Consider the following 15,029-nt stretch of genomic DNA (forward strand, 5'->3'; position numbering starts at 1 on the left):
CACCCCAATCTAGTAAGATACAGTTTCAGTCAGTATTTGTTCTTCAAAGTAAACCGTTTTTCAAATTATGCTTTTCTCTCACACAGTTGATGAGAGTCTCCAGCCAGTACAGACCTAACATCTACGTTCCTCTAATAAACCTGTTAAACTTTTCTGATTCTCCTGAGTGTTCTCTGCATGTGGGTCAAATTGGTGTCTAAAACGATGACAGAACACTCGAGCCAACCGGACCCAGCAGACGCACTCAGGGGAATTATTTCTGATCATTCTCATCAGATTCATGCTCACGATTCCAATATCCGTGCCATGGCCGAACAACAGAGACAAACAAACCTGCAGCTCGAACAGATATCCGCCATGTTGCAGCATTCTCTGAGTAGGATAACCAGTCCTTGAAAAAGGGTAACAAGCTTGTTACAGAGATTGCCATTGACTTTCGTATCTTAGCGGCAGCTACAGGCTGGGATAGCTAGGCTCTTAAATCCACATTTTTTCATGCTTTGAATGAACCACTTAGGGATGAACTAGCACTAGTTGAGGAACCAGAGTCTTTAGAGGGGCTAATTGCTAAAGCTATCAGATTGGAGAGTAGAATGAGAGAGAGAAGGAGATTTCGTTATGAACGCAGTGCTGACAGAACTCAGCTTACCTACCAGTCACCTACTGTTCTGAAAATGTCACCTTCAGACACAGTTATTGAGAATGAGCCCATGCAGATAGGACGAACTCGTCTATCCTCAGAAGAAAGGCAGAGACATAGACAGACTAGGCAGTGTTTCTATTGTGGTTCAGCTGAACACTTTATTGATGACTGTCCTTCCTGCCCCCCGCGGCCAAAAGAGTTGGTCCGTCGTAGAAGGGACCGAAAAATGTACCCGTTAGCCTCCAGATTTTGTTTATCGGGCTCGCTGCTCTCGCATCACTCTACCCAGAACTTATCCGCCTTAATTGATTCTGGTAGTGAACAAAATCTTATAGATGAAGATTTAGTTAAAAGAGCCCAGATTGAAACTGAACCTCTTACTAAACGCTGCTTAGTTTCTGCTTTAAATGGACAAGGACTTCAGCGTATAACTCATCACACCAAGACTTTAGTGTTGTTGCTCTCTGGTAATCACAGAGAGGACATTTCTTTCTTTGTGTTTCCTGTAGCCTCAAATGACATAGTGTTGGGTTTCCCATAGTTATGTGAAGACAATCCACACCTAAATTGGCCCGAAGGTCGAATTGAATCATGGTCCTCTAAGTGTCATACATGTTGCCTTAAGTCAGCTATTGTTCAGCCTCATTCCACTCCTGTGGAAGATGTAAGTGAGTACCTGGATTTGTCCCAGGTTCCTACTATATACCACGATCTGAAACAAGTCTTCAATAAAACTAAAGCGCTTTCCTTACCCCCCCATTGGCCATACGATTGCGCCATTGATATACTTCTTGGTGCGCTGCTACCCTCTAGTAGGTTATACAACATCTCTGGACCAGAGCAAGAGTCTCTAGAGACCTACATAAATGAGTCGCTAGTTGCAGGATTAATCCACCCGTCTTCTTCACCATTAGGGGCGGGGTTCTTCTTTGTAGGCAAGAAAGATGGGTCTCTCCGACCATGTATTGATTATAGGGGATTGAATCAGATAACAGTTAAAAACAAGTATCCACTTCCTCTCCTCACTTCGGCCTTTGAACCAGTACATGAAGGTACCATCTTTTCTAAATTAGATTTAAGAAACGCTTATCACTTAGTCAGAATCCACCAGGGGGATGAGTGGAAGACAGCATTCAAAACACCTTTGGGACATTTTGAGTATCGAGTAATGCCTTTCGGCCTTTGTAATGCCCCAGCAGTTTTTCAGTCATTAGTCAACGACGTACTCAGAGACCTTTTGAATGTTTTTGTTTTTGTTTACCTCAATGACATCTTAATCTACTCACGTGACTTAACGGAACACCAGCAACAAGTTTGCCTTGTCTTCCAGAGACTATTGGAGAATCGTCTGTTTGTAAAGGCAGAGAAGTGTGAATTTCACAAGAAGTCAGTTACGTTCCTGGGATTCATTCTCGAGGGTGGACAGGTTCGCTCCAACCCGAACAAGGTGAAAGCGGTTCTCGAATGGCCAATACCTGACTCACGCAAGCAATTGCAACGTTTCCTGGGGTTTGCCAACTTTTACCGCAGGTTCATCAAAAACTACAGCCAGATGGCGGCACCGCTAACAGCTTTAACATCTACTAAGATCACCTTCAGTTGGGGTCCTGAAGCAGATAAGGCCTTCCTCGACTTCATGCAGAAATTTGCCCAGGCTCCCATTTTGATTCATCCTGATCCTTCCAGACAATTTGTGCTGGAGGTCGATGCTTCTGACACAGGGGTGGCGCTGTTTTATCTCAGCAATCAGGGGAAGACGGCAAGCTCCATCCTTGTGGGTTCTTCTCTCACCGACTTAGCAACACTGAACGCAATTATGGTGTAGGAGACAGAGAACTGCGAGCGATCAAGTTAGCCTTAGAGGAATGGCGCCATTGGTTAGAGGGTGCCGTTCATCCTATTTTAGTGTGGACTGATCACAGAAATTTGCAATCAGCTAAAAGACTGAATTCATGACAGGCACATTGGTCACTTTTCTTTTTTTGTTTCAACATCTCTATTTCTTTCAAACCAGGTACCAAGAACGTCAAACCAGATGCACTTTCCTGACATTTCTCACCCGACAGCTTCGACAAGGTACCGGAACCTATTGTCCCTCCTAATTGGACAGTTGGAACTTTAACTTGGGAAATTGAAGATAGGATAGCTCAGGGTCTGCAAACTGATCCGGATCCTGGAACAGGGCCTGCCAACCGTACTTATGTACCAGCTGTTGTGAGGACTCAACTTATCCGGTGGTTTCACACCGCCAAGTTTTCGGCTCACCCTGGGGTGAGTCATTGCCTTAATACGTAGGCGATTTTGGTGGCCATCCCTTCACATTGACACTAAGGAATATGTACTTTCTTGTGCGGTGTGTGCTAGAAATAAACACAGCACTCAACCTCCTTCAGGCCTCCTGCAACCTCTGAACATTCCAAGATGACCTTGGTCTCATATAGCCTTAGATTTTGTAACGGGTTACCCAGATCTAATGGCATGACTGCCATACTTACCATAGTGGATCATTTTTCTAAGGCTTGTCACCAAGTTCCACTAAGACGCCTTCCCTCTGCTTTCCAGACTGCTCAGTTATTGGTGAAATATGTTTTCAAACTCCATGGCATTCCTCAGGACATTTTGTCCGACCGTGGGCCCCAATTCATTTCCCAGGTGTGGAAACAGTTTTGTTTGGCACTCAGGTGTCTGACCTCTTCAAACCCCCTGGACTGGTGTAACCACCTCCCCTGGGTGGAATATGCCATCAACTCGCAAGTTTCTTCTGCTACCGGTGTTACCCCATTTGAGGCCTCCATGGGTCACCAACCACCCCTGTTGGCTGCGGACGAATGTGATATTGCCGTCACCTCTGTTCGTTGTTGTATCCGCCGTTGCAAACAGCTTTGAGTTGCGACGCTTTGGGCACTTCACCGTACGGATACTCAAAACAAGAGAATTGCAGGTCGCAAACGTCGACCGGCTCCGGTCTATTGTCCCGGCCAAAAGGTTTCGCTGTCTTCTCGGTACATTCCCCTTAAGGCCATGTCCAAGAAGTTGTCTCCTCATTTCATTGGTCCTTATATTATAGAGTCTGTCATCGGCACCTCTGCTGTCTGCCTCTGCCTTCCTCCCTCACTTCGTGTTCATCCCATGTTCCACGTCTCTCAAGTCAAACCTTTCGTGGTCAGTGATCTTTTATCTGTGACCCTACCTTGGTCGCTGATTTCTGGGCCTCCCATCCGTCCACATCATCTGGGCTGCCAGATTGCGGCCGTTGAGGGGGTAGTAATGTCTACGTTCCTCTAATAAACCTGTTAAACCTTTTTGATTCTCCTGAGTGTTCTCTGCATGTGGGTCAAATTGGTGTCTATAACGATAACAATTTAGGGGAATATTATTTTACTAGATTGAAAACTAACAACCTTTTTGGGTAAATGATCTTAGCAGGCAAGCACATGTTCGTAGCTGTTAGTGGTTGGAGCTAACAAAAGAAGCTTATAGCTTATCATCAGAATCAAACACATACCATTAATAAAAGGGTTAAAATGCATAAGCGTGGACGGCGTGTTATGGTCGATCTTCTGTCTTTAAAATCAACCGTTAAATAAAGTTTGTCTCAACCTTAACAAAAAAAAAACACAAACACAGAACACACAAACTGAGCACGTGTGCTGAACAGATAATCTGCTAGCACTAAGATGGCTGAGTTTTCAACACAAACAAAACCAAACGTCATAAAGTGAAAAATGTTTCACTCTAAACTACTTCTCTCTGCCCAAAACACAACCTCTTACATGATCTGTGCTGAGGAAAAGTTGTCCGGGGCGACGAAGTTGAAGAAAGCATCCACAGTGAACAGAGGGTTAACTTGCTAACCTCCATAGCTGTGAGGTGGGGCAGCTCGTTCTGTCGGTAAATGCAGTTTTATGCCGATATACTGTATTTAGGATTTGAAGAAAAAAAAATTATGAAGATAAGTCAGTTTTTAGATTATGTTTTTCAATTGAGAGTGATAGTTCTGGTCTTTTTTTGCTGCTGGTTGAGTAAATCCTGGGTGAATTTTGACAAAAATTAAATTTGCGGTAATGGCATTTTGTAGAGTTTGTTTACTTTCTGATTTAACTGCTTATAGTTTTAACTGTGTTTGGTATTCATAGAAATGGTTTAAACCAGCTTTTAGCCAAGATTTTGTCACTTCTGAGGATACCACACGTGTTTATGTTTAACTGAGGAAACTTAAAGCATTGAACATAGAAATAAAAAAGTTAATTTCCTCACCTGGTACCGGGGGTTGTACTCAAAAGGTCGATCTAAATGTGGACTTTGACTAGGTTACTCCAAAACCTTTAGTTTTTGTTTTAGATCATTGTGCTGGTATATGACAAATAAACTGCATGGTATGATTTTTATGATTTGGTTTTACAGCTACCCGCATTACAAACATATTATACACCATTGTATAATTCAGTTTCATTTTTCGCTTTTAGACACAGTACACACTGGAGTCCCACAGTAGGAGAAGAAACTTCTGAACAACCTTGGTATGAACAGAGTCCATCCAAAAGTACCAGACGGTCAAAAAAAAAGTTTACCTCAATAAGGTCAGTCAAGATTGGTGTCTCCTGCCATACAAACACAGGTTTTCTATTGGATTGTAGTGATGACACAGACACACATACACGGATCTACTGCTGCCTGTCACCATTCCAGGCACCACGGTCTCTCCCATCTCTCTATCTGACTTAAAGAAAGTTGGTGAGGAGAACTGCATATCAAATAAGAGACAGCCATACCTGCTACCGCGTGTAGAACAACCCATCACAGACAATTCTGTGGGAAACATTATTCCTGCCTGTACAACCAATGTCATTATTTGGAGTGAGATTAGTCTGGGCAGAATGAGAAAGTATGAGACTCATGCCAGATGGTGGAGAGTTGGAAACTTTTATTCTCCCTTTAACAAAATTTAGGTCAGAAACTGTTGTTATAAAAGAAAATTCAGTCAAATTAAATCTGGACAGTCATGACACTCCTGGATCCGAATTTGTTTGGTGTAACTGCAGATACTTTAAACACAAAGACAGTTTTATGTAATATGTTAGATGGAAACATCAACATTTCCATTAAGGAGTGAGTTATTGTTTAGACCTGTACCTACAGGTAGTATTTGCACAGGAGATACTACCTGTAGGTACCTGTAAGAGACTGGCTTATTAATTGGTTGCAAATTTGTCTCTGATTCAGTTATCGTAAATTAAAACACTGCAGCCTCACCAACCAGGGTGCTTACCTCTCTTCCCATAAAAGGCTGCGTACATATTAGTTAAGGTATTGGCACAATTAGATTGCTCCATTATTTGTTGTGCTTTTTAAGTTACTGAAGTCTCTTAGCAAAACACTTCAAAGTTAATTGACCCTAAGGGGATCTCAAAATGCTCTGTTTTTATCTTTAACTCTGAATATTGGTGAGAGTTTATTGCTTTTAGTGCCCTGTTGTTCTCAATCTTTAAACCAAGTTAGTTTTTTAATGCATGCATATGTTTAAAGTTCCTGTGTATTTTGGGTTTTTCATGAGTGAGAACTTGTCCTTCAAGATCGATTCAGGTTTTCTGTTTGTTATGGGTTTTCATGACAAAAGGTTTGCTTGCCATTTAACACAGTTTACCTTATTTAAATGGTAAGCAAAAGCAAAATCAACAGAATTGTTGAAAATTGTTGAGTACAAGATTTGACTGAAAATGAGAGAAAGAAAACAATCGATGGTCAAAAGAAGAAATCTGTGAAAGAAAAGATGCAAAAGTAGACTTTTGCCTTATGGGGTTGGTTATTAAAATTGTGACAGCCTCAATATGTTTTCTTCTTTGTGCAAGCAAGGGAAGGACCTTGAAATTGCAAAAATGGTCAATGATTTCTTTAGAAATATTTACATACTCAATATGAGTGTTCTTTGCATGTCAATGACAGCAGATGGCTCTGCTTTATAAGAAAGTAATAATGATCTGTTTTGCAATTATATCTGGGTTCTGTAGCAGTATCGTACATTCCGCAGAACAGCAACAGGGTCCAGACAATATGGTGGTGGGTCTTGTTTTTTTATGGTCAGTAGTTTTACCTGAACATACCTTGTAGTCATATACAATACTCACAAAAATTAGGGATATTCAGCTTTCAGGTGAAATTTCAGAATTAACCAAAAATGCACCATAATCTTTACAGATAAACCTCTCCAAACTTTTGAAAGCACATGTCCAACTGTTCAGTGTTTCAGTACTTGTTGCACAACTTGCTGTTCACTAACAAGTAACTTGATTGAAAAATTCACAACAGGTGTTTGGTCCATAAATCAACCAATAAGTTTCCTGGTTCAATCAGAATTGGTATTAAACAGCCCTCCTCATCATGCTGTTCACATTTTGACATTATGAGATCAGGACAACGCCTAATAATTGATCAACAGTACTTCGCGACTGCGAGGCTTCAAACAGGATGTTCTCAGATGGAAGTGGCCACTGAGCTTAGAGTGTCACAAAGTGTCGTAAGGAGGTTGCAACAGAGATACAGGAAGACTGGAAGAATAACAGAAAGACATAGAAGTGAATGTCCTTTAGTCACATCCCACACTGATGACCACTTCATTGCAAACAGCCCCCTGCAGAACCAGATGATGAATGCCACTCAACTCCAGGCACATGCAGTCAAGTTCTCCAGAATCCTGCTAATGACCTAATTATTAGATTCAGGTGTGTTGAAGCAGAGGCACATCTAAAGGTTGCAGGACACTGGCCCTCGAGGACTGGAGTTTGACACCTGTGCTCTAACTTATTGATCTGGCACTATTAGGGAACAGCTGCTGGAGACTGGGGTACCTCAAATGGAGTGACCTGCACTTTCTCCAGACCTAAAACCCATTGAAAACCAATGGGATAGCTGAGTCGCTGTTTAGAGGCTCATAACTCTGAACCCTATAACTCAATGACCTCAGGGTCACCCTTCTAACCCAGCAATGTTGTTGGCTTTTGTTTTAATAATTTGTTTGAGGTGAGGAAATCACCATTGTATGGTTCTACCTAAATGCCTTGCTTTAATGATACAATATCACTGTAGTGTGAATATTTTTCGTTTTTTGTAAATTTCACCAATAGGCCAAATATCCTTAAATCTACCTTTTGTGAGTAGAGTATAACGAGCATTACTATTATACTAAGGACGTGCAGTATTGCTTTTGTATTATAAAATATACAGTATTTATCTTTGTTTTACAGCTTGGCTCACACTAAACGTTCTCACTTCGTCAGTACCACTTCCTCAAACAGTCTGTGACCTAGACTGAGACTCAGAACTACTGCAGACTAAGACAGTGTGTTAATTGGCAGCACTGCAGGATGATATTGGCGGCAGATTTCTCTACCCATTTGTGTGTAACAGAGCTAAACAAGTTTAGAATGACTTGTATTGGCAAAAAAACAAAAAAAAAAACAGAATTCTTTTCAATTTTTATTGTCCTCCATTTATCTTACACAAATAATTCTAAATCCTAATTTTGTAGATTTTAAGAGAAACAGAAGTAGGTTAAACACTATTTCCATCATAGGAGAAGAAGTGGAAGTGCTGGAGGGAGAATAAATACCTCGATGTTCACCTGGACAACTGACTGACGTGGCAATGCAACTGTAAAGCTGTCTACATCAGGAAGATCAGGGAACACTTGACCCAGATAGTGAAGTCCACCTTTATGTTCTACACTGCAGCTTTTTTCCACAAACTCTCGACTCTTTCAAAAATGGTTGCAACTCCCATGGTCTTAGAACTGAAAGGAATCAGTCACCGTTGTAACTCTGTGCTAGATTCAGAGCAAGGCACCATGTAGAATCCTGCTGAGGTTAAAGATCTAATCTTTAAACCATGTTCCACCTGTCTCAGCATTTTCTAATTAAAGTTGATTTTTAGCGTAAGCAGTAATATTTTATCAACTTTAACAACATGACTAATCACTTTTGTTTTTTAATGTAGGTTCAAGAAGTCTATGGGATTGACTGGAACAGGCCTCACACTCATCATGGAGCAACAGTGTTAGTCCCGGATATTCAGCTGCCCTGTCAGCTCTCAGATGAAGAAGTTGCCATTTTGCCTGTTTCAAGAACTTTAGCTGCAGCAATCAACTCATACTTAAAAACAGTACAGGTTTTGTTATCATTAGGGATTCATATCCAAACTACACATTTTTTAGAATGTTGGGGAAAAAGTACACCTGAAAGTACACTTTAGATTTTTATTTAAAATAATAGATGTGTTCTGTTATGACTGTCACATGAATGACAAATGAAGAACAAATAAGAAATTTTGTTACGTAGAGCTTTTTAATAAACAACTTTGCCCAACTGACATATGCCTCCAAGGACTGAAATGTGTTTAAAAAAAAATAAAACAGGATTATACAACTGAACTTCACATTGACATGGCCTCCTGGCCAAAACAACAAATACATCTGCCATCAAATACTTAAGTCCAATTCCAAAGTGTGAGCTGTGTATGCTGGGAGCTTCAGGGTCTCAAAGCATGATGCTGGCTTACCTAGACTGATACCAAACTGGAGTTTGGCTATTATTGTTGTCATAAAATATCACATGACTCCATTACCAACAGCAGCAATGAGTGATAGTAATTTTACTAGCCATTTTCACAAAATGCTTTTTTATTTTTAGCCTCCAAGGGTACAATGTAGTGGATATGCCCACTCCTGTTGCTGTTTGTAAAATGAGAGGAGTGCACATTCTCGGTCCTCTTAAAATGAAGATAGATGTAAGGGAGAGTCCCTTACATCCATCTTCATTTTAAGAGGTTTCCTATATGCATGCTCCCTTACTGGGGTCTGTCTGAAAACTTTTGCAGCTGAAGATGATTCTTCAATCAGCATCCAACCTAGATAATATTGATCTTCTGAATGAGTGTAATATGCTGAATTAGTTTGTGTTAATTATTATTGTGATTATTAAGTACGTTTAAAAATGTAAAAATCAGATGAAATTGTGGTGCAGTTAAAACATTCACAACATTCTGACCAAATTTTGGAAGGACAGTCTTTAGATTTAGATTTGAAAAAGCAATTAGAGAAGACAGGGAATTATTGAGGAGTATACAGAAGCAACTTAAAGTCAGCATAAGACACAGCAAGGATGTGTACAGAAGGAAGCTGGGGAGCAAACTCCAGCAAAACAATTTCAGAGATGTGTGGTCAGGAATGAAGAAGATCACATGCTTCAAACAGAAGAAAGATCGGACCGATGGATGTATGGACAGAGCCAATGAAGTAAACACATTCTTTAATCGGTTCAGTTCAGAAACAAGCTCAGCATCCTCCTCTCCTGCTCACAGCCAAACAGACATCCCACCCTTCTTTGACCCAGTTTTCCTGTCACACCTCAAATGTTTAATATTCCATTTCAGCCATGGATCCTTCTGCTTCTACATTATTGCCGTCAACCAAATGAGAAGATGCTGATGGTCCCTTTGCCTCATCCTTCCACCTGTGTGTCTCAAGACGTTAGGTGAAGATGCAAATGGAAAGATTGAACTGGAACAAGGCTAAAGGTCCAGGTTGTATCAGCCCTATAGTCCTGAAGGCCTGTGCAGAGCAGCTCTGTGGGATTCCGCACTATTTCTTCAACCTTAGCCTGGCCCAGAAGACGTTTATGAGACGGAAAGGTTGTGTGTCTAACCAGGTCTACAACATTTACAATTGCAATGAAGAAACCTGTATAAAATTAGCAACATTTATTTTCCCTTTGGGATAAATAAAATATTTTTAAATTGAACTGAACTTGAATTTGCTTGGCTGAAGTCTCTTGCTACTGTAAAAAAAAAATCCATCACGATGTGGACTCGGCTGTTTCCTAATAGTGGTTAGCTGATGGCTCATAGCTGCTACCGATGGTATTCACACAGCAGTAACCATGGCAACACCTAATCAAAGCATGTACTTGTAAAAAAAAACTGATGTAGATTAAGGACAAGAGAAGGACACATTTGTTGGCCGCATTTGACAGACCTTCTGAGGCTCATTCATTTAGTTAAAAACAACAGATTAACAAGCAGTCTACATGCTGACCTTCATAATGCATAAGTAATGTCTGTCTTTAGCTTATTTGGTTAATCCTGTTTTTTTTTAGCTATGATATTCTTTTTTTTTTTTTACCAGTAATAATGATTGAGGGTACAAAAACATAAACTCATTAAAAATAAATTAGATCAATTTTAATATGCTACATCATCAACATGTGGCTGAAGGTGAGCAAACATTCTTAATCACTTTTTATTCTTTTATTACAAAATGTAGCCTACATTCCTCAACAACAAAACGTTGACTTTCGAAATTGTCAACAAAATGAGCAACACCGGTTCAAGATGATTTTGGCATTTATTTTATTGGCTAATGTAACAGACAAGCACTGTCTGTCATGTAAATCAAATTAAGCTAGCGATAGCAACCTGTGTGGATGGTGCCAATTTGTGAAATAGGCTAATAGCACCTTTGATATTGTTTAACTTTAATACAGAAGAAAAGGCAGATAAAGTCTTTAAACTGAAATCCCATTATAGACCTCTACTTAGCATCTTAAAAACACACAAACATCTGCAGATTATTCACAAAAAATTATAAGATAAGCTAATGTAACTTAGCAATGTCTTCCTAATCAACAGATACATTCAAATTAAATGCAGAGCAAAACACCAAAAACATTATAAAGATTCATATATTCAAAATCATAGGCAGAAATGTAAAATGAAATGACAAAAACCTTAAATAATTTTCATACAATTTAGTAATGTTTCTGACATCTCTCACAAAAAAACAATGTATAACAATGAGCATCAATTTAGGAAAAAAGCTTCCTATTTTTATTTAAGTTTTAATGAAAAAAGGGTATCTTGAAATGTATTTCTATATTTATTGACATTCCCAGGATGCAACCCTTCTTATTACTGCTAATCAACTTGTTGCATGTTTCCACTTGTATTTTGCTGATTTCTATGTGGTGATCATCTCCAACTCTATGACATTAGAAGGCATTCTTGCCTTCACCCTAATTATGGCTTGCTCTGCAGATTCTCTATCAGGTTCAAGTTGTGAGTCTGGCTAGGCCATTTCAAAAATTTTATATTAAATCTGTTCAGAAGAAATACGTTAAAGTACAATTAAAAGACTACTTTGTACTTAAATCTGCCATGGGTTTGTATAATTTTGCAATTGGCTGTAATTACTCTACTGTTGTACTACTTAACCCTGTGGTACACACATTCACTCCAGATGGGACCCTTTTTTCTTTGTGGTGTGTTGGGTAGTGCAATAAAAGCAGTGTAATATGACTTTCTTGCATGGTGAAATCCCTGGAAACAAAAGGTGTATTAGAAATATGTAGAATTAATTAGAGACGGAATTATGAAGAAAAGCATTCACCTTCACATCTGCTATCAGGTGGGTGGATGGTCCTTTTTCAGACCCTGTTAAGAAACTACGTTTAATTTTCATTAAGATTTATAAGTGAAATCATAATTTGGAGACTGCATTTTCTATTTATTCAAGTTATCTTTGTCCGACATGGAAACAAGCATTATTATTGAAACAAGTAGTTGTTAAAAAAACACAAGAAATCTGTAAGGGGCCAAAATAATCTTTTTATAGCACTGGAAGTATGTGAATGCAGAGAATTAGAGTGTAAAAACCTGTTACCTGAAGATTTTGAGCTCTTTTTCTTATTCATCACACACAGTGAGAAAGCCAGTAAAACGCTCAGGATGGAGGTGAAAGAAAAGGCTGCACTCCACAAATAAGTCACCAAATTGTTATCTGCAGAAGCACAACAACATAGACATTGTGTTTATGTTAAGTTTACATATATTTTTCCAGACTGAAGTTACTCACTTTTTAGGTCCAGCTTAGTTCCTTTTCCAAACAAAACGTGTCCACATGACGCAACTGCACAGTAGTAAGTTCCAGCGTGAGATGAGCTCAGGTTCCTAATCGGCAGTTTGTACACGCAGCTTTGTCTCGAATCATTTGTTTTCTTCCTACACCTCTCATCCTCACCCCCATGGCTGTAAACAAGTCCTTGTTGAGATTCCTCAGAGTTTTTAAACCAGTAAACACTGTGTTCTTCACCACAGCTGCCAGGTTGTACTGTACAGTTCAGAGTCACAGAGCCTCCTGGCAGAACAGTTTCAGATGTTGACTGATAGACTAAAGTCTGCATCTTTGAAATTGGGTTTTCTACGCTCACCATTGTTCCTTCTGCAAAATCAAGCCTGTATAAATAGCTACTGGCACAAAAATAGTTTGCAGAGTCTGAAATTCTTAGATCTGTTATCTTCAAGTGATTTTTACCTTTAGCAGTGTCCAGCTTAAAGCGTGGATTGTTTTTGAATTCATCATGAAAAGCAGGATCCGTTTCATACTTGTAAAAGGTGGAAATGAGCCTTGGTTTCTGTCCCAGATATTGTCTGTACCAGTAAAATCGTGCATCGACAACATCTTCATAGAAACATTGCAAAGTCAAGTTTTCTCCTGCTTTAATTGACACAAATTGATTCTCTTGACGAACAGACAAGGAGATTTTTGGAGTCTTTGCCAGAGCTGTAGAAAAAAAAAAAAAATAATAAATATATGACAATACAACACACCAAAAAACTCGCTTCCTGAGACATAGACTCACCCATGTTCCCCAAGAACAAGCATATCAGATAGACGACAAAGCGTATACATGTCATGGTGTTTAGATCGTTGTGCTGAATGAAAAGCACCTCGACCCATTTTTCAGGTTCCATAGATAAGGCGGTACTATTTCTGATTGTGCAAGCAGAGGTTGCCTATTAAGGAAACCTGGTCACATGTCCATTTTCTTTCTGTGTCATCCTACGCAAACAGTGGCCGTGTTTTTTTTCATGTCTTGCAAAAGATTCCTTGAAGTTTTCCTTGAAGCATACTTCAATGAATTGTACTGCAATGTTATGTAGTGAACCAACAAAAGGTAGCACACAGTTCGGCCATGTGGTTGTCTGCCTTCACGAAGGGCGTCTTGGTGAAGGCAACAATTAATAACAAGCCAGTCCAAAGTACTTCATAGGAAATTAAAGAAAATACAATTACAATAAGTTTAAGCTTTTTCTTTAAAAGAAAGTCTAATATGTAAAAAAATTTAAACTATTGTCTAAGATAAAATAAATATTGAAATTATATTTTTTAATTTCACACTTCAATCAGTGATTAGAAAACAGACCACTAGTGAGATTCTTTGAAAATGGTTTGAATATATTAAAATGCAAAAAAACAATGTCAGGAATTAGCAGGCCAAAGCAGCTAATTCCCTTCCCTATCCATTGAAAGTACCTTGCTTTGCATATTCCAAAGAACATGACTTATATTTTTTAGCTTAACCCTATTTATTTGTGTTTTTTGTGATGGTTCATAAACCAGTATAACCTTTATGGAACGATTTCTAATTGAAACAGTTAATAAACAGAGATAACCTAAGAGATTGCTGTCACATGTAAAGCACCACCATTATCCATCCAACAATTGTCTTCAGATTAACTGAGATCAACTTGCTGCGGTAAAAGTCCCAGGAGAGAAACCCAAATATCCTTCTCAGGAGTGACACTCTAATGCCCACTCTGGGGGAATCCCAGGCCAGAAGGGATATACTTATTTTTAGTCTCTTGAAATGATCTGGATCTAACCCAGGGTTTCCTTCCACCTGGACATGCCCAAAAAAACCTCTACAGGTAGAAAATCAAGAGGCATCTTTATCTGATGCTCAGAACCACGTCAGCTGACTGCTTTTGACAACCAATACTCATAAACTCACTCACGGTTGTGCTGGAGGTTTCTTCCTGTTAAAAGGGAGTTTTCCTCTCCACTGTCACTACATGCATGCTCAGTATGAGGGATTGCTGCAAAGTCAACGCCAGTGACTGTCCACTGTCTCTACATGCTCATCCAGGAGGAGTGACTTCTACAAATCACTGACTCGATGCAATCTGCTGGGTTTCCCTAGATAGAAAAACGTTTTAACCAATTTGAATAAATAATTTAATCTGACTGCACTGTTCAACAGTTAGGATTAATTGGAATGTATATAACTGACTTTAAATCTGTATATTAGATTGAACTGACTTTGTGAAGTGCCTTGAGACGATATGTGTTGTGAATTGCCGGTATATAAATAAAACTGAATTGAATTGAATAAATTCCTGTAGTGTTACTGTCAGGTTATTTCCAACCCTTCCCACCATATACCAAGACCTTTAGCAGGTTTTTAGTAAGGATCTGCCTCTTTCTCTTCCACCACATTGCCTCCATGATTGTGCAATCAACCTCCTTCCTGGTGCTCTTCTTCGGTCTGGGAGATTATAC

General features: G+C 39.4%; 1 protein-coding gene across 1 annotated transcript; it reads right to left on the reverse strand.

The window, feature by feature from the left end:
- Nucleotides 1–11,052: 11,052 nt before the first annotated feature.
- LOC124880776 lies at nucleotides 11,053–13,384 on the reverse strand. Its single transcript, XM_047386129.1, has 5 exons — nucleotides 13,330–13,384; nucleotides 12,543–13,250; nucleotides 12,351–12,467; nucleotides 12,078–12,121; nucleotides 11,053–12,007 (listed from the first exon to the last, which is right to left on the reverse strand). Exons 1-5 carry the CDS (start codon nucleotides 13,382–13,384, stop codon nucleotides 11,894–11,896), a joined length of 1,038 nt encoding a protein of 345 aa, XP_047242085.1. The 3' UTR covers nucleotides 11,053–11,893.
- Between the last annotated feature and the right edge of the window lie 1,645 nt (nucleotides 13,385–15,029).

Source organism: Girardinichthys multiradiatus, chromosome 14, assembly GCF_021462225.1.
Source record: "Girardinichthys multiradiatus isolate DD_20200921_A chromosome 14, DD_fGirMul_XY1, whole genome shotgun sequence".
In the NCBI taxonomy this organism is placed as follows: Eukaryota; Metazoa; Chordata; class Actinopteri; order Cyprinodontiformes; family Goodeidae; genus Girardinichthys; species Girardinichthys multiradiatus.

What these genes read in the sequence shown, in the direction of transcription:
- LOC124880776 (XM_047386129.1), bottom strand. Translation starts at nt 13,384, where the DNA reads ATGACATGTATACGCTTTGTCGTCTATCTGATATGCTTGTTCTTGGGG. An exon ending in CTTGTTCTTGGGGAACATGG is followed by an intron (nt 13,251 to 13,329) that starts GTGAGTCTATGT and finishes TTTTTTCTACAG; the next exon opens with CTCTGGCAAAGACTCCAAAA. An exon ending in AACTAAGCTGGACCTAAAAA is followed by an intron (nt 12,468 to 12,542) that starts GTGAGTAACTTC and finishes GTGCTTCTGCAG; the next exon opens with ATAACAATTTGGTGACTTAT.